The following is a 23340-nucleotide window of genomic DNA, read 5'->3' as shown; positions in this document are numbered from 1 at the left end:
TTTGCGATTATGTTCTTAGTTTCTACAAGCACAATGTTAAAATGGGCTAAAAATAATGTTATAAAAAGTTCTCATAACTTTAGAACGGATCAAGATTTTTAAAAACGAATTGCAGCATCGTATTCAGCGTAAAATTCTAGTTTGAAACAATGGGTCACAACCCTACCTTTACATTAGAAAACAAACTTTGTATCCAATATGACGGATCCAAGATGGCGGCCAAAAATTTATACCCAGTCAAAATAAAGTACTTACTACTCTACAATGATCTGACGTGGTCCGGAGTTGATATCTTAAGAAATGTAGAAAAAAGTAGGGGGGGAACTCATTTAAAACTCACCCTGTATATTTACCAGTGACTTTGAATCCTAGTCGTATTGTTGAAATAAAAAAAAAACTAGTTCGTTGCCTTATGGTAGTTAATTTAGAGCTTGTTTAATTTATATCAATGCGTTTCTTTGACGCCCCTTTTAATCGAATCATTAATCGTACAAATGCAACAGACATAAATTTACGAATAAATGGTAAATGTTACGTTGTTGCAAAGGTCACAAAAACCTGAATATTCTTGTAGTAAATTTGCATTTTAACACAAGTATGAAGGAGAAAGTTCACAATAAATCACACGCTTTAACATAACAGATTGAGAAGAAGAAGACGCTATTATGTGTGTCAAGCATGGTTTCATTTGACTAATACCTACTTTAATGCCACACCTCTCTAAGGCTTTAGAAGTAATGATATACTAGTACATAGTTTCTTGCCAAGTGGTTAATGATATAGGCTATCCAATCATATAACGTCAGCGGTAGGAATGCGCTTAGTTTAAAGTTGGTACGTTAACTTTTGACCTAATTCAGCAGAATATTGTAAAAGGTATTAGAATATCGTCAAAGCAAAATAGCATGAGTTTCCTTTGGTAAATACGTACAAAAGAGGATTGGTTGTAAAAAAGTAAACTATGGTTGTCAGTGGACTTTTCCTTTTTCGTGGAAGAGGGAAAATTGATAAAAATGTGTCTAATCATAAATCAAATTTGAAAAGAACATTTCAAAAACCATTTCACGGATATAATACATCTGCCAATACTTTTCGATCTACACTTACTGTACATATTAACCAGGTGTATATACATACAATATGTTACAATGGCGATTCATTTTGCCCAGTCATCATCAGACCTTATTAGAAACTCAAGAGGCTATTTAATAATAGGTAAAAAATTTCATTAATTTACAAACTGATGTTTTCAACCCAATAGCTACAAAATCATCTATTCGTAAGCTTACTGTGTTCAATCCAAATCAAATATGAATCTAGTCTTGAAAATTCACCATAGTATCCTCATTTCGATCTCAGAATGCAATTTAAAGTTCTATTATGCTCACACCAGTATAGGAAATAATGTTAAAAATATTACGTAAACGAGTAAATCACATCATTGAGATAAAATAGAAAACCAACATTGCAAAATAACAAAAAAACAATATTCCACTTATTTTACAGCGAATGGCTTAAAGCAATTGATCTCTTGCACAAGGCGACCCTAGCATTAGCGGATTTAGAACCAATACGAAATCAATTTCCCGCAAAGAGACTATCAGTTGAAACATCTTGGCAGCATCTATAATGAGTACTATACAGCATCTGATAAGAGGGGGAGGGGGAGTCGTGAACTGATAAGAAGGGAAAGTGAAGTGAACAAGTCAGCTTAAGGGCACACCAATGTATGCACTATGCTTCTGATGGTGTAGATATCAGGCTCGTGCATTACCATTTAAATATCGACTATATGGGTTGCAATTTGATAAACCAGTTGCCGTGTTATACTTTGTTGACTATATTTAGGCGGTTTTAGGGGAAGAAATCTAACCCCTCCACTTACCTTTAAAATTATAGCTCAACAGCTGATTAAGCAACATACATTAAAACACAAAGAAATAGTGGGGGAACTTCCCCTCAAACCGTCTTTAATAATTGTGAACGAAGTACAGTTTTATGATGTAAGTTTTTTTTTTATATGTATTGAAAATTATAACATATTATCTGGGTAAGTGGCTGAAGGAGTGCTGTTTCCGAATTTGATATATGCTGGTTCGGTAACAAGAGGGATGCTGGTCCCAGATGACCATAATTGTTGAGAGATCAACTATTACCACAGAAAACGTACTACTATAACCCAGAATGCCAACCGCATGGTAAAAAGCAATAGCATAGCAACGCTGGGTGCGCTGCCTACGGATTGACAGGCAAAGCTCTCTCAAACCGCTTAATGCTTTTTACCATGCGGTTGGCATTCTGGGTTATAGTAGTACGTTTTCTGTGCTATTACTGTAAATAAATATTCGTTAGATAGTAACTGGACTAGTTCTGGAAATACAAACAATCTTTAAAAGATTTCTAATGGTACTAAAACACACACACACACACACAAATAATAGTTAAAATTACGGTTATATAAAACCGTGAAATGAACAAATTTGTAGAACAGTAACTGGATGATTGAAAACTGTATACTGTAGATTTGTAAAGAAATTTATATAGCAGAGCTCTAACTGAACACAGAAGATTCATCAGAAACTTCTAAAAGATTTATTCTGGCAAAAGATAATTAGCCAAAGGATAATGAAGTTGGTTATGGCTCCTCTTTAAATAGTCAGAATGTTAGGATTTTAAATAATCTATCTTAATAAAGACCCTGCAATAGACTCCTGTATAAGGCCTTAAACATGACTATAATGTATTTATACCCCTTTGCCTTTCGTTCTTTTGTACAAAATTGTCTCAGCACTCGTCCGATATGAAATGAAATATTTACTGCCTTGATTTTATGAATACATTTGACTTACTCTGCTGATGAAGTGCAATCAAGTCATGAATACGGATTTTTCGAATCTACAAATTTGATAACATCCCCATGTTCTGTAGGTTTATCAAACCAATCAAATAATCCTTTAGCATTGCTCTGTACCTGAACGAACGGTAGATCAGTTCTTCGTTCCTGAATTACTTTCATTCATGTTTTTCTAATAGTCTTCAACATAAAATGAGTCTTCGATTATTTTATAATCTAAATATTATATGAAGGAAGATGGATGCATTTTACATCTCTTCAACAAACCATTTACTGTACTTTGTTTTCCCCTCTTTTCTATCCTACGAGTATATTTATGGCATGATACAGGACTCATGTTTAAAGATCTCTTGAAAAAAACCCGCCTCTTTTATTCCTTTCGTTTACTTATCGAAAACTTTCTTCCAGTGTAGAGCTTTGCTTCACCGATGGTCTATTCACGTCAATACATCAATACCTTTCTATTTTTACTTTTTTAATATTGTCTTTTACTCCTATTCAATACCCTCTTTTAACTCTGCATTCTAGTAAGTTAAAAATCTCAGTTGATAAGACGGTTTTCACGTTTAATTTATTGTTTTCTATCTCTACACCAACGCTGGAAACCGATGTTAACTCCAAATTGAGTTAGTTAGCTTCATTGTAAATCTATTTATGTCATGAAATTCAGAAAAGATCCATCTGTGATTCTTCAAGCTTGGACCGATGCTTCAACTTACATCAAAGTTTTTGTTTTTTCCTCTTGCTCTTGCGAACGTTTTCGTTCCTTTATACGCATTCTTGCGTGAATTGTATTTCAACTTAGCTTTTGGGACTATTTTTTACAACATCAACCCCACTTTTGATGTCTTATAGCACCAAGGTTGAGAGCCAATATACCTTCCAGATGTTATGCAACTGCTTCTTTGCCGATTGTCTTATAGTGTAATTAGACGCATTTTCTTCTCCGTCCCTTTTAAGTCTGCATTCCTATAAACTAAATCAGCCACTAACCTTTAACACTAATTCTTTTAAAACAATTCTATTCAGTATAGTTTATTGCACTTGAGCTATCCACCCTAGCAGTTATTCTTAGAGACTTCTTAGCATAGATACCTCAATTATTCACCGATGGTCTGCCAAAATACGCAATTACACTATTAAAAATACGCGGGTAATTGGATACTTGGAGCATTCCCACTGGTATCGCATCAGCGACGTGGTCGTCAGGTTTTTTATACTTTTCTTGATATTAATATAGGTATGGATTCATTTCCTCTTCAGGAATGCACATGGCCTAGACATATATTTCATCAACACTGTAGTAGGCCGCTTGAATTAAATGTTTTTAGCAGGTTCTTGAAACTGTTGATAGAAGGCTCTTGTGTGATGTACTGAAGCAATTATCTTTTTCTTCTCTTTACCTTTCACAGTGTTTCCCGTGCTTTTCACCTCGCATTCTTGTGAAATTTTCTTTTGGCTGTCGGGACTATCATGAACAACTACTACTATTTATGGTTCACAGTCAAGATCTGTAGGTAGTACACTATCTGGTGTTAGTAGACTTTGCCACTCTGATCGTCTATTGTTCCCAGTCACCAATGGCAGCCACCAAGTCTTGTTTATGGCTGCCTTAACGCTTATGGCACCAACAAATCACTTACTTTATAAAGGCTTTGTAGGGAGGGGTGGATGACTATAGCGATATACATATTTCTAGATCTTCTATTATGTTGAATGCGTTGGCACATCCAAAAGTGTAGTGGATATTTTGAATGATGGCTATCAAATGCATTTTAAAGTTTATATTTTTCTCCGCTAGTTCAATGACTCGTTCCGGAAGAAGGAGAAAGGTTCAAAAGGCTTCTTGAACCATGGAATCATACCATCTAGGAAAATCATTTGTTTACGTTATTGTTGACTTCTTTGTTGTTTGTTCATTGGGATTGTATATTTATTTCGAAAGGATTTTCAAACAGCACACTTATTAGATGGGTAATTGTCTTAAGTTTAAAATATACAATTTGAAATGTATTTCATCCAGATATTTACATTTTTCTGCCATCCAAATAGAAAAATGCATCAGTTTTTTGTAATGAAAGATTATAGTGCTAATTAAGTAAAAATTTGAGGCCTTAGTCTACTGTATGACTATTTTCCCATTCTAGCAAGACTTTACAAGGAATTAAACTATTTATTGTTCAACCATTGGTATTTTTTAAAGATTAATTCCTTACGATCATTTCATTATTTGTAACCTTTTTGTTATAAATGGGGGTACATAATTAAAACCCCCACCATTGATTGGATACCTTGAAGCTATTTACACATAATTCAAGTACAGTTAGATAACCATCCAGTTCCTGTGTAAACTAAACTTTAATTTCTAATTTGCTCGATCCTCAGGCTATTTGCCCGCAACCTAATGTATCAATCTCTATAATAACCGCAATTAAAATAATATAACCAATATTCTCTGAGGCAGTATACTAGTTACTCATCGTTTTTGCCGATCGGTTTGGCTATCTTGTTGGTAGCACTATGTGTGTCTAAAAGGAATATGTCGGCCTTAGTCACTAACAAGACTACAAGATCGCGCCACTCATCTCCATTCATACCCGGCTTAAAATACCTACTTTGTATGGTCGCCATTTCATTGAAAAGTATTAAAAAAGTATTAAAAATTGCTTTCTACATTGTATTGGTTCATATTTAGTGATAGTAGTGTTGCTGGCTCGTACAAGAGTGCAGTGGCTAAACATTGGTAGAATAAATACAACGTCTTAATGAAAATCTAAATATTATTTCAAACTCATAAATGCACTCATTTACAATAGTCTAACTTATTTGGACGGATAAATTTGTCTTTCAAGGGTATATTGATTCTGAATTGAGTTGTTTCAAACCAACTGTCCAGTTAATCAGGAGTCTTCGATCAAAAATGCAAACTCGAATCAGCTGTCTTCATCAAAACTTTACTAAATCATCTGTTTTGAACCTACATAGTCAATCAGGAGTATTTAACAAGTGCAAACTCTTTATTCCTAGCCTTATGAGGTTTCCACCATATTTATAGTCAATCAGCTGTTTTAGCAGCTTCAAACATAATCAGCTGTTTGGCTGCAGTCTCCATCAGCTGGTCACAGAGGTTGATTTACACAACCAGCAAGACCAGGAATGCAGCCTATCTCCAACGTACAACTGGAACCTACTGCTCATTCTGCAATATATTATCATAAACCGTCTGTTAGTGCCTTCATTTACATTCCTACAGCGTTGACCTCTTTAGTACTCAAAGCAGTCACGTTTCGGTCTTTTTCTCCCAGAGTGCGGGATGGTGTACAATAATAAGCCGTGACATTTTATCACCTTTCGAACACGTTTATTTTTGTTCGTATCAATACGGGATGGTTTTGTGAGGTGGGGCTTCTGTAGAGGTTATGGTTGTGAGCTTGGATTTTAATGCATTTTAGTTTGAAGTATCCTAAATGTCACCTTTAACGCGATGCTAACCATTTTATTGGCCAAAGTAGATGTGACTCTTGATAGATGTAAATTGCACTTCATTATTATTACCAAATGTTACCAAGTGAGATACTGACACAACTGGGTGGATTTAATCCAAATCTTTTTAGTGAAGGTTGAATTTACAAAGGAGTGAGATACTTTGTATAGGCAAAGTTTATTCCTGACTAAACAAAATTAGCTACAGTACTTCTTTGGACAAAATCATTTATTAAAATCCCAAGAATCAAGGACATTGGGTCCTGTTTATTACCATCAAAAAGCGAGTGTATTTCGATCAAACCGGTTAAAATCATTACGTTGGGTGGCATTGGTATGTATTGTATAAAATAAACATGTATTCAAACGTTTTGTACATAATTTTAGAAATTGGCGATGAATTAGATTTGTAGTAATTAATTTGGTGTTTCTGTTACAGGTAAGTATCCTGTTCAAGAAATGCTCGAATGGATATCAATAGGAGTATCCAGGAAGAGGTCTGTAAATATTAATATCCCTTCCCCTATTTCAAATAACTTTCGGTTTTTATAGCTCAAAATTTTATGTTTTCCTGCCTAGTGGTTGACGTCTCGGACTCCGATTCGAGAGAAACAAACAAAATTAGAGGGCTGGATTTTTAAAATTTTAAAGGAACTGTTTTTCCTTTTTCGTAAAGTCTCCACTAGTGGTATGTTGAACAAAACCACAAACTCTTATCAGGCAAAACGTTAATTCAAATCACTTTTATTAATTCGAATCCACCAGGGATCGAACCTGGCCCTCCTGCACAAAAAGTCCGACTAGTCTACCAACACACCCATCTTTTTTAGCTTTGATAAATAATACTATTATCGTTTCACAAGTTTAAATTCCTTTAAATTGTTGAACCTTAGTTCTATCCACATTGTTGTATACAGTCAAAATATTTTTTTTACTAAAAGTTTTTCCAGGGAGTAGAATTACCGATCAAAGTAGACTAGCCAATTTAGGATTTAACCAAGGTCTTCTGGCTTTGACCTCGGCGTTGAACTAGAGCATCTTCTGGCCGAGATTTTGGATGCGTTGCAGCATCTTTATATCGAGTAAAGTAACATAACAACTGAAGAAGACCATAATGTAGAGTTAATCCAATTAGATAGGTGTACTGATGATTCAAATGATGCTTCTTGGTGTTAATTATAAATTATTGGAGATGGGGACATCACCTCGGTGTGAAATCTGCTGCGGCATACCCCACAAAAAAAACCAAGACCAGAGACACATCCAAAGATTTGGCTAATATTTTCACATAATGATTCAGTTAACTTCCAAGATTCTTATGACTACGACTAAACGGAGTGTAATTTTTGCTAAGTCACATATATTTTTCTAATTAAAACAATCGTCTAATTATCACTGAGGAAAATTGTCAATTTCACACGTTATTTATTAACATTCCGCACGCGTGCTGAGTTGTTTATGCGTCGGTGTATTGCACAGTCATATATTTGATCGTGAGTGTGTGTGTATGTCTTGACACCAGGCCTACTTATTATCCCAGGTGTACTACAAGGCTATAAACTCGGCCCACTACTACTCTCAGTCCTTTCGCCGACGCCGCTATTCTCTTACGTTTACCAAATAAGATATTAGTGCGATTTACACGTTGCCAGATGGTGTTTTGTAATTTTGGTGACGGTAAATGTAATTTTTAACTCTTATCATCTGTCAAGAACGAAGCTTCATAAGATTATCGAATTTGAATACTGATATGCATCCCGCCTCAAGAACCGTATATTAAGCATTTTTCCTCAAACATTAACTAAATTAGCCTCACATAGAACTTCTCACACTATATATACAACCAGATACACCCCTTACACCAGTTTCAAATATCAATACAAGACGATCATGAAAATCATGAATCATGATAAATACTATTTATGAACACCCCTATTGTGTTTTTATCTATTTATACGGATTACACTACAAGTAAGTGTACTATATATTGAAAACCAAAATTCAAATAAAGTTGCAGATAAGGTAAGGTTTGATACAATGATCCACTGTAGCAACCCCAATACAGACATCTGTGGTGTATTAGTCAGTTGTAAGTGATCTCCGCAATGCTATCCTACCTGATACTATCAGTTGTGATTTATCGAGTGCGGTCTTCTTGGATGCGGAAATCGTTCTGTCTTTCCTCCGGGAACCCTAATCCTGTATCAAGATGACCAACTTTGTAACGAGAAAATTGCCTTCAAAATTACTTTTACAATTAAATTCAATTGATGGAGCCTTAATATTGATTTATTTTCTGTCTTTACACTGATAAATGAAATCGAAAAATTTTCTCTCGTTTGCTAGTTTGGCTATTTGTGTTGTGCTTTAGTTTGATGTGGAGAGTTTCATTTTTCTTTACCTTTTTCTCTTATTAATGTTTCTCATTCAAGTTTTCTTTGGTTATTTAATTCTTCAAGATTTTCGATGTCCATATATTGTGGATGGTTTGTGTCCGTTTGACTTCACCATTTTCTTGGCGATCTTATTTTTTGCGAATGAAAATACAGAGAAAATTAATCCAACAAAAGTAATCATAAAATATATACCTACAATATTGAAAAAAGTAATCGGTGGGGGGGGATTTTCATTAGAAAAAACTACACCAGAAAACGAGTCAAAATATCAACCTAATTTGAAATTAAAATTTTCGGTATCTTTTGAAACAAATAACAGTTGATATAATATTTTACTTTGAAGAAAAACGTATACATATTATTATTATTCTTTATATAATGTTATATAGTCAATGTTGGAACCCCTCAATGTTTCTTAGTAATGGTTTTAACAGCTAATGCCACTAGATGAGACTAACTCTTTTTTAATTCATTTGTAGGTAATTGGGAAAATAGTATACATTAAATTTGCAGTAGTTTAACTTAAACTATATTACTAATTACTCAGTTATGGTGTATTACAATATTAACTCAATTGCCTTCTTACTCTTTACATTTTTACAATTTCAAAATCTTTAAAAATTGGAAATGTGTTTTAAATATTCCAATCCGCTGATGTGTGAATTATTTAAAACCCTTTCAGTTACTTTATAATTGATTTATACACCAACTTTTTAAGTATCTTAAGTCTCTTTAACTTTTTCGAGTATCTTAAAACGCATCATCTCACTTTTAAAGTACTCCAAACCACCACCAATCCATGGATTTCCAAACCATAAAACCAATTTTACGTAGTAAAACCCCCTAATTCGCAGGAACCAATTACACCTATTTCAAAAACTGGCACAAATTTGAAAATTGCAAGGCTAAATCACTGTTATTAAGGTTCACGGGTCGGAGAGGAAGTTGTAATGGGGGTTTAATTTAATTTTTCACGAGATTACCAATAAAATCAGCTGATCCCCATATAGAGCGACGTTATATCAAATAATGAACCTGGTCTATAAAATACCGGCTGAACACTTACCGGTTGAAACCGGGTTGCGAAATTTGTTACGTAAGATTATGTAAGATGTGTAATTGTTAAGAATTAGATTGAAAAATGCTTTATTACAATTTTTAGATTAATTTTCTCTTGTGGTTTCACGTTGAATATTAATTATCAATCAATTATCAATTATTTAAGATGGGGACGCCACTATGTGCGTATTTTAACCAAAATATGTGTGAAGGATGAGTGTAGGATGAGTGGTGCGATCTTGTAGTCTTGTTAGTGACTAAGGCCGACATGTTCCTTAGACACAGCTGTTAATTAATAGCCCATACAGCTAATGGCAATTTCCATCGATCGTTCAGTTAGCTATTGATCAAGGGTAGTAAATAGGTAGTAAATGGTGTTACTATAGTGTCACATAGAAACTAGTTTCTACAGCAACCAATTGGATTACCGATTTAAAAAATGAAATGGTAATAGTTCGTCACAAAGTTTTATTTGGGGTTTGGAATCAATTTACAATAGTTTTGCTGTTCCATAACTTTATTTTATGTGTACAATATTATTCTATATTTAACCGTTTCTAAAAAGCAGAACTAACAGTGATCATGTCTTAAATGGGGAAAACTGTTGCTAACTATTCTCTACGAATCCAACACATTAAAAAACACCCCCGCCGCAGCAAACCTGCAGACTAAGCGGATTTCCATTTACCTGGCTGGAATTACACTAAATTATTCCCTTAATTGTCAGATTCATTTCCTATTTAAGTATCATTAATTTTAATGAGTAGATAGGTTTGCTGTTACAAGTAAGAAAATAGGGATTTTTATTTAAATATTGATAGCTTAGTATGAAGTAAACAAAATTTCAAATTTAATTAAAGCATGTCTATAGACAAGCAAACTACAACAGTTCATTTATTCTCCGTAAGAATAACATGGTCATTTTAAATTTACACTTTTTTGGGATTTTTCCTGTAACCGTTAGGCATACAACAATGTTTCAATATACTCAATTTTATTTCTTCTCATCTACAAAATGGTTTGGAAAGATATTGCAAAATTGTATGTTTTCAGGGTGAAAAATTAACCCATTTTTACCCCATGAAACCCCCGATAAACCCCTGTTCCCATAGTAGATCAAAAAAGTAAATCGGTCCCGGGTCCAGGTCTTACCATGAGACCTACAGCACAGTAATAGCTTATTCCATATTAGAAATTCGCTAAAACAAATACTCTATCTTGGTTTTTGGGTAATGCAAAACCCCTGAAGACCACTGTAACTATGAACCCCTTACATCCGGTGTTAAAATCAAATATATTTGAGTAATATAGTTGTATATCCATACAGCCTTTCAACATAACCCGCTAGCATATCTTGCAATATAAGGGTCGTAATTAGCATTGCGCAACATTAGATAGTCCCCATCCACGTACATGTACACTGTACAGTAACGCTTGTACATCGTAAATAGGCCTCACTTGTACGGGGTCCTGCAAGGAGATAAAGTAGGACCGTTGATTTTCCGCTCGAATCTTGGCCGACTCTCTACACTTGCCTTATCTGAACAGTAAACCTTCCCTGTATGTTGGTGTTTGTACAGTATGTCTGTTGGTACAGGTTGTTGGTAGGCAGTCTAGCTGAATGCTGTAGGGAAAATATGTGGTTCGTGGCTTCAATAGTTGTCTAGTGTTGGTCAACTTGTGTGATCAACGCATCCAAATTTTTCAAGGCTGCCTGACCAATGACTTGAAGACTTCACAACAAATATAATACAAGATAGTGATTCTTCGTTAAGTGAATCTGTTAGTATCTGTTCCCCAAGAGAGCATTAAGTGTATGGATATTAAAAAAGGTCCCCCAATTCAGGATGTACGAATCCAGTGATTGTTGCACGCAGTCATTCCAATTTTAACTGGACATTCTGCGATCTCTTCCCAAGCTAGTATCTGTCCCCCAAGAGAGTATCTTTGTCTAATCCGCATTATAATCCGTTTGATCACGTTGGTTAATAATGTCAAATGTCTAACGAACATCAAATAAATAATCAAACAGCTGGGCTCCAAACAATAGGATCACAATCAAATGGTTAAAGCCCATTGGTTATTTTTCTACTTTAACCTGGTATTTCCAGAACGAAACACCAGACTACTCCCACCGATATGACCCTCTGATATTAAACATTCAAAGTCCAATGCCTAAGCGTTGATTATTTTGACAGGTGTCAATGCAGACGCAAGACTCACAGTACAACTGCTTCATTAAGGCTCTGATTCTGATTGGTTTCTTATTCGACCAACCGAGACGGGAGAAAGTTGTACAGATAATTAATATTGAATAACCGACAGACTCCAACGTATCTCACTTGATTATGCTATTGCAGGGTGCCTTTTTAGGCATTTATGGATAAACAGGAAGTTCCACAGTTTTTATATGATTTATACCGGTTTGGCAACGTTCGGAGGTGGAGTTTAAATGATAATTGGTAATACAATTGACTATTGTATCGATTGTCTAAAGCAATACCAAAGAATTAAATATAGACCGTCAGCTGTGCTGCAGTTACCATAGGTTCTGGCGCACACCACTGGGAGCGCCATGTTGTAACGGCCTACGTGCTACGTAACTACACGGCGCTCCCAGCAGTGTGCGCCAGAACCCATGGTAACCATGGTTACCGCTGCACGGCTGACAGTCTATATTTAATTCTTTTCGTCTATGGCAATACCATGTGATCGCTGGTAATGCAAGTTAATAAGCGAGGGACGAATGTGATTGATAAAAGTGTTTGGATAGAACATTATAGTAAGATTTATTTTAGTCATATACCCTGTGTTTCTCGTTTTAACTAGTCAGTTCGTTTTCCCCCAAGCAAATATATTTTTACAATAAGTAAATGTACCCAATAAAAATGGTCTTTAGATGCCGGATGCACAAAAACTTAAACTAGTGGCTGTGCGTTTGTGCGTGCTGTATTCCCAATTTTAGCATGATATTCCTGATTTTTTTCCAAGCAAGTATCTTTTCCCAAGATAATTTTAAGTAGTTGCTAATTTAAAATGGGTCTCTGATGCCAGATTGACAATAACTAGTGACTGTTCAAGCAAAACGCTGTAGTTCTCATTTTAACTGGACATTCCTCAATTTTTCCCAAGCTAATATCTGTTCCCCAAGAGAGCATTAAGTGTATGTCTATTTTAAAAAAAGGTCTCCCAATTCAGGATGGACGTATCCAGTGGCTGTTGAACGCAGTCATTCAAATTCTGAATATTCTGCGATCTCTTTCCAACCGAGTATCTTTTTCTAAAGCGAGTAACTAGTAAATGCATCCAATAAGAAAAATCCCTCGATGGATGGACAAAAACCAGTGGCTGAGTGGAGCGTGGGTGAAGAATCGCAGACAGTCACGACAGCGGCAGCCTTACATCTGATACCGGGCCATTACTGATAACTGCGGACAAATTGAAATGTAAATCCACTAACCAGTCGACCAGCCGTGACCCGCTTAACTTCGTTATCCACCGCCATCTAGATTAAATGGCAACTCAGTTTTGTACCAAAGGTGGTCTAGATCTGATCCTTTCGTTGGCCGCTGGCGAGTGGTAATTGGCTTGGATTATCTCGTCGGTATCTCTTTGTGTGTGACCTTTCGTGTTTGTTCCACGTTCTGTGAATATGCTGAGTTTTGTGTCACGCAGTGTTTTCGCTTTTGGTTGGACAATAGGTTTAAACCAGTAGTTTCTTCACTGGGTATTCGGAAGCATACATTATTTGAACGATTAAACATTTTACAATGGAATGTTAGCACAGTGTCATATTGGCAATTACGAATTTCTCTGGAATACACCACGTTTTAACTGGGACCAAACTAAAAGGATTCGAAACGTTAGCTTCCTTTATTCCACATCAACAAACTATCGCTGTAGCTTTCACTGTACTGAACTTAGACTGTAAATTAAGGAGAAATAAAACTGTAGATAGTAGCACAGTCTGTGAGTAGATCATACAACTATGTGTCTTTTTTTAACATTAAAATATGCTAACTGGTCCATTTATATATAACTAGCAAGTCTAATTTAATGTCCAAAAGCCAAGATCATTGATTAAACACCCTACCGTATGGCCGTATTGATTTAGAAACCTGGATCAGCTCAGGAAAAACCCCAATTTTTAAGTTCTAATGTTTGGCTTATGTAGTTGATGTTTTGTTTTTCACTACAGTACTTTAATCAGCTTTACATACACTTTAACTCAATATACCGATCTATATGTAAACTATTGCCTATCCACAAGTAAATTACATTATCCAAAAATCCTTTCAACATAGTCAAAACTCCCAAGGAGCGGCATTCCACCTTGTGTCTACTAAAATCTCGAATCCTCGTCCACATTATGTAAACGTCCTGGACTTTCTACGGTTTCCACCGCGCCACTTCAGCATTGTGATTATAATGCTGTGTCCAGTGACACAATGCTTTAATAGCTCAACTCTCCCAGCAAGCTGTAACATGTGTGGTTGACACTTTGACATCAACCGTCAACCGTCAACTGAATGACGGTAACGTCAACGTCGTCAACTACTTGCAACACTGTACCGAGCTGAAGTGGGTGGCCTAAAATGTAATGTTTCTATTCTCAAGTAATCGTTTTTTGATGGTAAGTTAAATAAGGAATTAAGTTATGAATGAATCTCAAAAATAATTAATCTCCTCAGATGTTTAATGGATCTACTTTCTCCGTATAAAGAATGTATAAAATATCACTCACACCTATACAGCGAAGGGAAACTGTTTAGTTCTCACTGAACGTCAGTAGCTGAAGAGTTCATTAATCGGGCAGGCAGCGCTTGTGCATGTAGCTGCGCCGTGCTGATTGAGCGACATGACGCATGCGCAGATCTCACTCCAAGTTGTGCGCAGCGATAAATTTATTCTGCGTAATGGATTGAAACCCGCGACTGACTAGAGTCATGTGTTATTCTTCGACGTTTCTATGTACGTTCCCACATAGCGTGATACTGCACTTTATTAACTACTTGATTTCGGATGGTTGGTTATATGGTTGCGCATTATAATCCGTTTTATCGCATAGAAGAATTGTCCAATGTAGTGTATATTTGGTTGAAATATGTGTAATAGTTGATGCGATGTGATACTAATCGTCTTTTGTGTTAAAGATTACTCATGTCGAATGTGCCTAACACGTAATTTGTATTCATAATTAGAAAGTATGACAAAGGTGGTGGGACTTTGTCTCAAAGAGAACAAAATTCGACAGAACAATGACATCGACTTGTATACGGTACACTCGTACTGTAGTTATTTAGATTGATGGTTTAAGCCTATATTATTTTTTGTGTCTTACTTTATTTTGGATTAGGAGTTCTAAGCGGATGCATTGTTTGAGAGGAAAAACGTTTTATTCTCCGTTAGAGACCTGCTTCGATTCCTCCTCCCAAGTTTTGGCATCTCTTAAAACCCGTCTTTCGGGCACATTTGACAAACTTTTGTATCCTTTTGCGATAAAGTGTTTTAGTAGAAGCTACACGCGTTGTCCTATAAATGTGCAGGATGAAATTTCCAGCCTTATATAAGGACCTACCAAAGAGAAGATGGCTCTTCCATTTCCGTTGTATCAGTTTCCTAGCCACGCCCAAATGTGATATTCCAAAATTGGTTCTGTCAGTACAGAAACTATCTATTATCACATCATCTACGCCTAGGCGCACTAGCTACTGGCAACTAATTGGAATCTTCCCTTCATAAATAGTAATACAGAGATTGAGTTTAATTTTTCTTTACTAATCTTCACAACCATGTTAATAGATGCTCGGACTAACAAAAATAAGAATAATTAAGTTACCTTTTATATTTGGTTGTTGCCTTTTGTTTTTGATGTTGTTGATCTAGTCACTGATGCGTCTTTCACTTCATTGTGTCATCTTCAGAGTGTCTATAACAATAAACACAAATGCCCCTATTTAGAATGCTTGTGAGTTGCTTCATCACTTATTTAAAACATAAATTGTAGCATATAACATGACAGGGACCTGTACGCAAATTGTGCATCTTAATAGGACTTAAAACCTTGTTTCCGAGGCAAAACAAACTATGTGATTAGTTCTTACCTTTCAAAGATCATGTTTTTTCAAGACCTAGGTGAATAAAACTACTATTTAACAATAAATAACTAAATTATGTTGATTATAGATCTAGGTTATGAATAGTTATTTACTTAGTTACCTAATAGTTACCTATTCAATCCAGGGTCTGACTTAGGGGAGGTACAAATGAGGCATTTAGTTCAAAATTCCTCCGTGAACAGCGCTGTAGTAAAGAGCACTTTGGCAATGAAGGTTTACTAATCGCAAAAATAGTTCTGTTCATAAAATAAAATTATAAATGCCTAAAATTCTATTTTATTAATTTTTAATTATAAAATTAAACTATCATAACCTAACCGAACTAACCAAACTTGCTGATAAAGAAATAATATAACAAAAGTTTATAGTAATCGGAAAAATAATTCTGTTTATAAAATAAAACTAGAAATTGCTCAATTAAAATTTTATAATGACTTAATAATAAAATTAAACCGTAATAACCAATCCAAACCAACCAAACTTGCTGAAAATGAAAAAATCTTGGACAAAAAGTTAATGCCACTGGCGGGATTCGAACCCGGGACCTACAGTATATCAGCCCGGCACGCTAACCATTAGACCACCGAAGCCGATGGCTATCAACCGTTTTGTTACGGTAATGGCGTTCCTTCAGCTAATAAGAAGCCCACAGCTGTCATCCTAGCCTCTTCTATACCTCCCCTGAGTAAATACCTTCAATCCATGTTCAAAAACTGTTTCGTCTCTTTAGAGAAGAGGTTATAATATAGTCTGTATTCAAACATTGATACAACTGAAGGATCAGCTGTTTTTAATGAAAAATCACATTTTAAACCGTGTTTGCCTAGACGCAGAAGTGAGCGCGGAGGGAGGAAAAGTGATTAACATGGCTCCGCTTCTAGGAAAACAGTAACATTAAATTACCAAAGAAGATGAGTCCGCTCTCCACGCTCCGCTTCCGCGCATAGAAAACCCAGCTTTATGAAGAAATGTGGCCAGCATCACTGAATCAGAAGGAACTATATAAATAAATCAAACGCTTGGGGTACAAAAGCCAGAAATAAAATTACCTTTTTTTAGTTAACATTCGTCCTTCAGCTAGATTATAAGCTACAAAATGATACCTAAATCCACGAGTAGTTGAACAGAACCGGCATGGATCATAAACATAAACAAATGAAGTTGCTGGCCCATATCTTATACTAGTAGCATTAAAATATCCGTAAATACTTCCTCAATGTACCCAACGAAGCCCTACCTCGGAATTTCCAAAGACTGTGAGGCACATCTCTAGGTTGAAATTGAACGGAAAGTAGGGTTATAGTATTCCTAGATGGGTAGATTTGTACAACTATTTAACCAATGCAGTCTAGTTGTTTTGGTTGGACACATAAGTGTTACAACTGTATAGATTGCATTCAAATTTCATTTCCGACACTTATATGTTTAAAAGACCGACTGCAGTCTCCCCGTAGAGAACCCACAAGATCAACACCAGCTCCAGGTCCAGAGGATTATAAATCAACAAGCCTCGGTCTGAAGTACCGTTCCTGGTTCGCTGCGGCCGATTCACATACGATCTTCGGGCGGCGTCGCTGTGAACTGGTACATCATCAATCTTTGGTTCCCGCACTTGACTTGTATATCACTGACCTTTCAGAAGGGTAAATAAGAGATGTTCTCAAAGCGTGCTGGGATTGAACCGTTCAGTGCGTAAAGTTAGATCTAGCATCATCTGTTTCCATTGTTGCATTGAAGAAAGTGTTATTGTTACAAAAGCGTGAGGCTGATAAAGAGATTAGAACGTTGAACTTCTGTACCAGAGGCAATCATTAATTAATAAACAATCCACCGCCAATCATTAATGGCTTTTAGTTACCAAGCTCACCCTTATGATCTTGTTATTCATACTTTGGAAAAGTGAAAGTCCTCATGATGAGGAGATACTCCAAAAGTTTAAGTAATATTCTGGGAAAATATAGAATGGTTAAAACTGAACTCAAAATTTTCCGTCCAGTTTGAATGTTGTTCATCGTTAGTTCAGACTAGGACGATGGCGTCGTCCTGCAATCCAGCTATTATGAGGTCACGAATTGTGGATATTTATAGGCATGCACTGTGGATGCTGTTGTGGATTAACGTCCGCAATAGTGAGTACTACGACTATCCGCAGTATTATCCTGATAATTAGACCAATTCGTTAATAACAAGGAAAAATTTCATTCGAATTCCACTATAAACTGTAGGTCCCTTAGTTGCCATTGGCTGTATGGGCTATTAATTAAGAGCTGTGTCTAAGGAATAAGTCTGTCTTAGTCACTAATAAGACTACAAGATCGCGCCACTCATCCTACACTCACCCTTCACCCATATTTGGGTTAAAATACACACATAGTGGCGTCCCCATCTTAAATAATTGATTAGTTGATTGATTGATTGATTGGTTGGTTCTTGTAAATATATCTTGACTAATGAAACAGCTAGATTTTGGTGGGTAACAAAGCTACACTTTTTCACTCATCCACCATTCATATTTGGGTTAATATTCAAATATTCTCCTCAGTTACGTCCTGATCTCGCAACAGTGGGTGATACAAGCGTTCTACATTTTCGTCTTGACAAAATAATCAAGTAATTGTAAGCAAATAATTTGTTCACGACTGACAGTTATAGTAGTCTAGGAACACCAGAAGGGCTCATGGACAGATTGATGCCAGGGGAGGGGAAAAATAACAATCTCGGACAAAAGGGGGGGAGGGATCAGAAGAATAAATAGACCAGTAGACCGATTAGTGATTAGTTTATAGAGGTTTGCCCAGGGGCTGTCCATCTGTTGAGAGGGTTGAAAACATGGGATTATGTGTTGTAATACGCGTGCAATACTATAGAATACTTGAAGGTGCTGCAAAGCTCATATGCATTACGATTTGAAAGGTGCAAGTTACGTTTGCGTATTGTGTTGTGGTAGATTTTCATCGACCCGAGGGAAATTTGGTTTCGATTTTTTAAATGGGAGGAATTTTGCGTTAGGTTTTTATGTTAATGTGATAGAATGTATGTGTGTAAGTTGTTTCTTGAGTTCCTACAATTTGTCTCAGCAGATTTATTAGTCTAGCTGTTGTAGCCGTGTTTAGCAATGGGTAGAGGACGTGGAAGATGTTTTTAAATCTGCTGCATGAAATAGTAGAATTTCTTCCATTGAGTTTAGAAACCAAATTACATTGTACCACCTAATTAACTAGTTTGATATAATTGTCTTTGTTTAATTCAGATAAGAAGTGAACACTTATTGGCTACCTAGTAATTGGCGTTCATGCACATCATGGCTAAACAATTTTCTTAAAAGATGCGCTTACTAAAACGTGCATTTGCTTGATAAGCCTACCTATATATGAACCTACCTGTATGGTCAATAGGTAAAATGAAATGTTAAAATGAGAAAGACAATGTGTAAAAGGTACTATCTTTGGTCCATCTGGGATAGAGGGATATTTTTTATTCATATAATTAATATTCTCTTAGGAAAAATATTCGCATAAGGAAAACATCAGCTAAAATGAGAAAGCAGTGTTTTGCAAGCACAACCAGAATCAATTGGATGTTGTTAATCCGGCATCGAAGGACCAATTTTCTATTGGAACCATTTTCCTTGATACTTTCTTATGAAAAGATATTTTATTGGGAAAAGATACTCCATTTGCTTGATTATTCTCTTAAAAGAGTTATCATGTGGTGACCAGGTCAAATGAAGTAATAACCTAAAGATTATTGGGCTAAAATAGTCTTGGCTTAGGAAAAACTTATCTTGGTCAGTAGAAAATCTAAACATATCCTCGCACTCCGCTCTACACTCATTTTGCAATCTTTGCATGGTATTCAGCTAAAAGAAGTACCAAGGTCTGCGTAACAGTTTTAAATAATTATCTTAATATTTAATTGTACAATCTCTTAAACATACTACAGTACCTAGAAAAAACTTACAAGCCCAGCTTCTTTCCACTGGTTAATACATGGTACAACGTCCCTTCCTTAAATTAATTGTGAATTTAATTAAATTAATTTTTTCGTTGTGAGACTTGTTTAAAAATTGGTTATATTGATTCTGTGGCGTTGAAGAAGCCTTGTATCAAACCAAAGATTTTGTGACCAGCACACAACTTGTAGTGACCACTGACTGGTGACTAGTCCCCGCCCAGCGGCAACTCTATTGTGACTAATGGTGTATAAATTGAATGCAATTAACATAATTTTCGGTGTAACAGGCGGGAAATAGGCTGGGATTTACAAGCCAATGAATCCCCCTCCGCTATTGTAGTCGTCGTCGGCCCCTTTGCCGACCGTACTTCAATTCCAGCGATTTTATTGGTTGTTTCCAAAACGATATAGTGGGATACCCGGAACCAATTTCGTTTCGAAATTTCGAGATTTTTAATCACTGACTTCTTCACCACTCGATTTATGATGGTGAAATCTATTATATAATATTTAGTTATGGGTTAAGCGTGTGTTAATGATTTCTAATTTTAGAAATTGTGAGGTAGAAATTTCGGGGCGAAACCAGCTGTATCAACAGTTGTATAGACAGTTTTCTCCAAATTTAATTTTGGTAACCTTTTGTCCGGATTTTGAATACATTTTTGTACCCCTTTTTGTACAGATAAACTATATAGTAGAAATTTGTTAAATGAGCTATGAACTATATAAAAGTCAAGGAAGACGTTTATAATTTAAATATACGCATACGTTTATACGCATACGTTTTACAAAATTTGGGTACAATTTTTGTTCTACCAACTAAAATGTTTATACCACTTTACTCATTAGCCCTATGTACTGTAGTTTCAACTTCGGCGAATTAAAGTGAAGTGTGTTAAGTTTTTCAATATGCCACATAACTGCACTACTTTCCTGAACTTAATAATAATTTTTGAACCCCCAAAATAGCTGCTACAAGTCAGATTTTACTATATCAGTAACTAATGAAGTAGCAAAGAAATCCACGAATGAAAACCATACTTATATACCAAACATAAACATAAACCAAACATAACCTAATATCTAGTTAGTACTGATTCAATAAATTTTCCTTCCTTTCTTACAAGTTATACGTCCTAATTTCTATCTTATTTTAATGTATGCATTCCTAATTACATTTCATTTGGAAACCTCTACGATTGTATTGTTCTTACTTTACATTCGTTGATTTAAAATTATAAATCCAATTACTGAGCCAATTTTAGCCTATTTATATGGCTATGACCAATATTGTAATTATAATTTCCTCAATCAATTTCCTATACAAGTTGATCAAGTTAACTGCAGCTTGATTTCAGATTGGCTTGGTCAAAAAGTTGTATTTAAAAAATCAGTGATTGACAACAGGACACTCTGTAGGGGGCTCAATCTTGGCTCAATTCAACCACAAATATTTTTAATCCAAAACTGACACAGCTTGAAATGTCTAAGCCCACAATCAAAGTTGTTACCACACCAACATTAAAAACCTGATAACAATTGATACAACAACTGATAATTATAACAGTTGCAGCCCTTTACAGAAATGCATTAATCAGATCCAACAAGAAAATAAGCGGCCACCGAAAACTACAAGTCAAAATCCAATATCGGGAGACCCCGCCCACAATGTGTTTCAATAAATACCTTAATCATTGGACGAAATCTTTCTCAAATATGATTAGTATTTTGAAATGGTCGTGGTTGCTCAGTATATCAGTGCAATGACATTAACTCCATTTGAAACTGGATCACCTTAACTGGTTTTGGTTGAATAACGGTTCTGCTAAATGGATTGGTTCATTAATTTTACACTTGTCGTTAAAAGGTAGTAAACCACATGATGGTATGAGATTATACGAATTATGTGACAAGTAGTTGGAAAATCTTGTAAAAATATCTAGGTAAAAGGTCAATGTGGCTCTTCTAGTGGTAGATGCATAAACATGTTCTCTTGTGGATCATCAAATTTATGAATAGATAAACATCAAGTTAGTTCCTTCCAGTTTTTAAAGTGGGATTTCGTTGTTTACCAAGGGGTCTATTTGGTCTGTGGTGTGTTGAACAAGTTGAGGAAATAGGAATTACTCCGCTGACGTAATGATGAGTTCAACTTACTACCTCTATCGATGAAGGGGTGTGTTATAGCTAAATATCCCTACAATGTATCACCATAACGAACACAAATACATTTTAGTAACAATTCGAACGCATGTTTAGGCTATTCAATTGGAACTATTTTCTTACGCAATATCAGCTGATAAAATTCTAACTGGGGAAAATGCACAGCTGATGAACTCCAACTGATTCATTTTTGCTCGATAGAGAAATAAACAGTAGCCCTAATACTGATTTACTGAAAATAGCCCTTTACGGGGTTGTGGAAGGGGACAAATCGCTTCTTAATATAGTTTGCTAAGAATTTGTTTAAATTGTTTTCAACTCAATTGTGAAAATCAGCAAACATAACTGAATTACATTGACTTTACATGACCTTTGAAAGCTTATTGAGTTGAATCCCTGACGGTAGATTTTGTGTTTACCTAGAAGTACCAATGGGCAATTATAAATAGGTAATTTTGTAATTACAGTTGAAAAGGTCGAAATTTCAGCTACAAAAACTAAGTCTCTTAAAAATATCTAATTTTTATTTAGTCTGAAATCCTTGTACGGGATGTCAACAGAAAATTAAAATTAATATGAAGAAGACACTCCTAAATAGTTTGTATTGATGACCTTTATTCAATCTGAAAATTCTTATAAGAAATGTTAAAAGCCAATTTAAATTAATATGATGAAATTGGTTTGTGTGGGCTCTAATACAACCGGTTCCCCCAGCGTTGTTGACAGTTCGCCATTAGGGGAGATAAGAAACCTGTCATTGTAATATCAACTTCCCTCTCAGGGTTTCATTCATAAAAACGTGTTCACTATCAAAAATTTGAACACAACATAAAAATTCCAATCCTTTAATTCGTTTAGATATTGTAAAATTACGTTAACGATAGATTTCTGTCCCAAAGAATCTAATGAGTTTTTATTCGTATTTATTTTCACTTAATTGCTTCACTAAGATAACTTAATTTGATACATACGTTGAGTAAGCTACGTATTTCAAATTGAATATGAAAAATTGAGTTAGGAGAGTGTAAAATGGAGTGATAGGCTATGAACTGTGTGGTTTTGATACTGACATGATTTGCTGCATCTGAAATGACTTGATTCATACTTAACTCTTTTTCCAGAGACAGTTCTTCTAGTCGTGACTTTTTCATAGAATATGACCTAATGCAATAGCAAATAGATAGTTTTAGCGAATTTCCCACATAGAAAATAAGATATATTCGTCGAATGATAAAAATATTTCTTATTTGACTCAGTGAGAATTTCTCTCTATGATACACTGAAGTAAACTATTCTTTTTGAAGTTGAAACT

The 23340-nt window shown here is 35.4% G+C and overlaps 1 protein-coding gene across 1 annotated transcript in view; it reads left to right on the top strand.

The window, feature by feature from the left end:
• LOC128982178 (protein Wnt-5b-like) overlaps window positions 1-23340 on the top strand; it is a 59383-nt gene that overhangs the window by 4871 nt on the left and 31172 nt on the right. Inside the window, exon 3 of the mRNA XM_054401236.1 lies at window positions 6777-6834. Coding sequence (XP_054257211.1) covers window positions 6777-6834 — 58 coding nt within the window. The remainder of the gene's footprint in view (window positions 1-6776; window positions 6835-23340) is intronic.

This window comes from Macrosteles quadrilineatus, unplaced genomic scaffold (genome assembly GCF_028750875.1).
Source record: "Macrosteles quadrilineatus isolate MER2022 unplaced genomic scaffold, UCM_ALF_1.0 Scaffold_153__1_contigs__length_253293, whole genome shotgun sequence".
Taxonomy (NCBI): Eukaryota; Metazoa; Arthropoda; class Insecta; order Hemiptera; family Cicadellidae; genus Macrosteles; species Macrosteles quadrilineatus.
The sequence above is the reverse complement of the archived record's forward strand: the minus strand, read 5'-3'. Positions and strand labels throughout refer to the sequence as shown.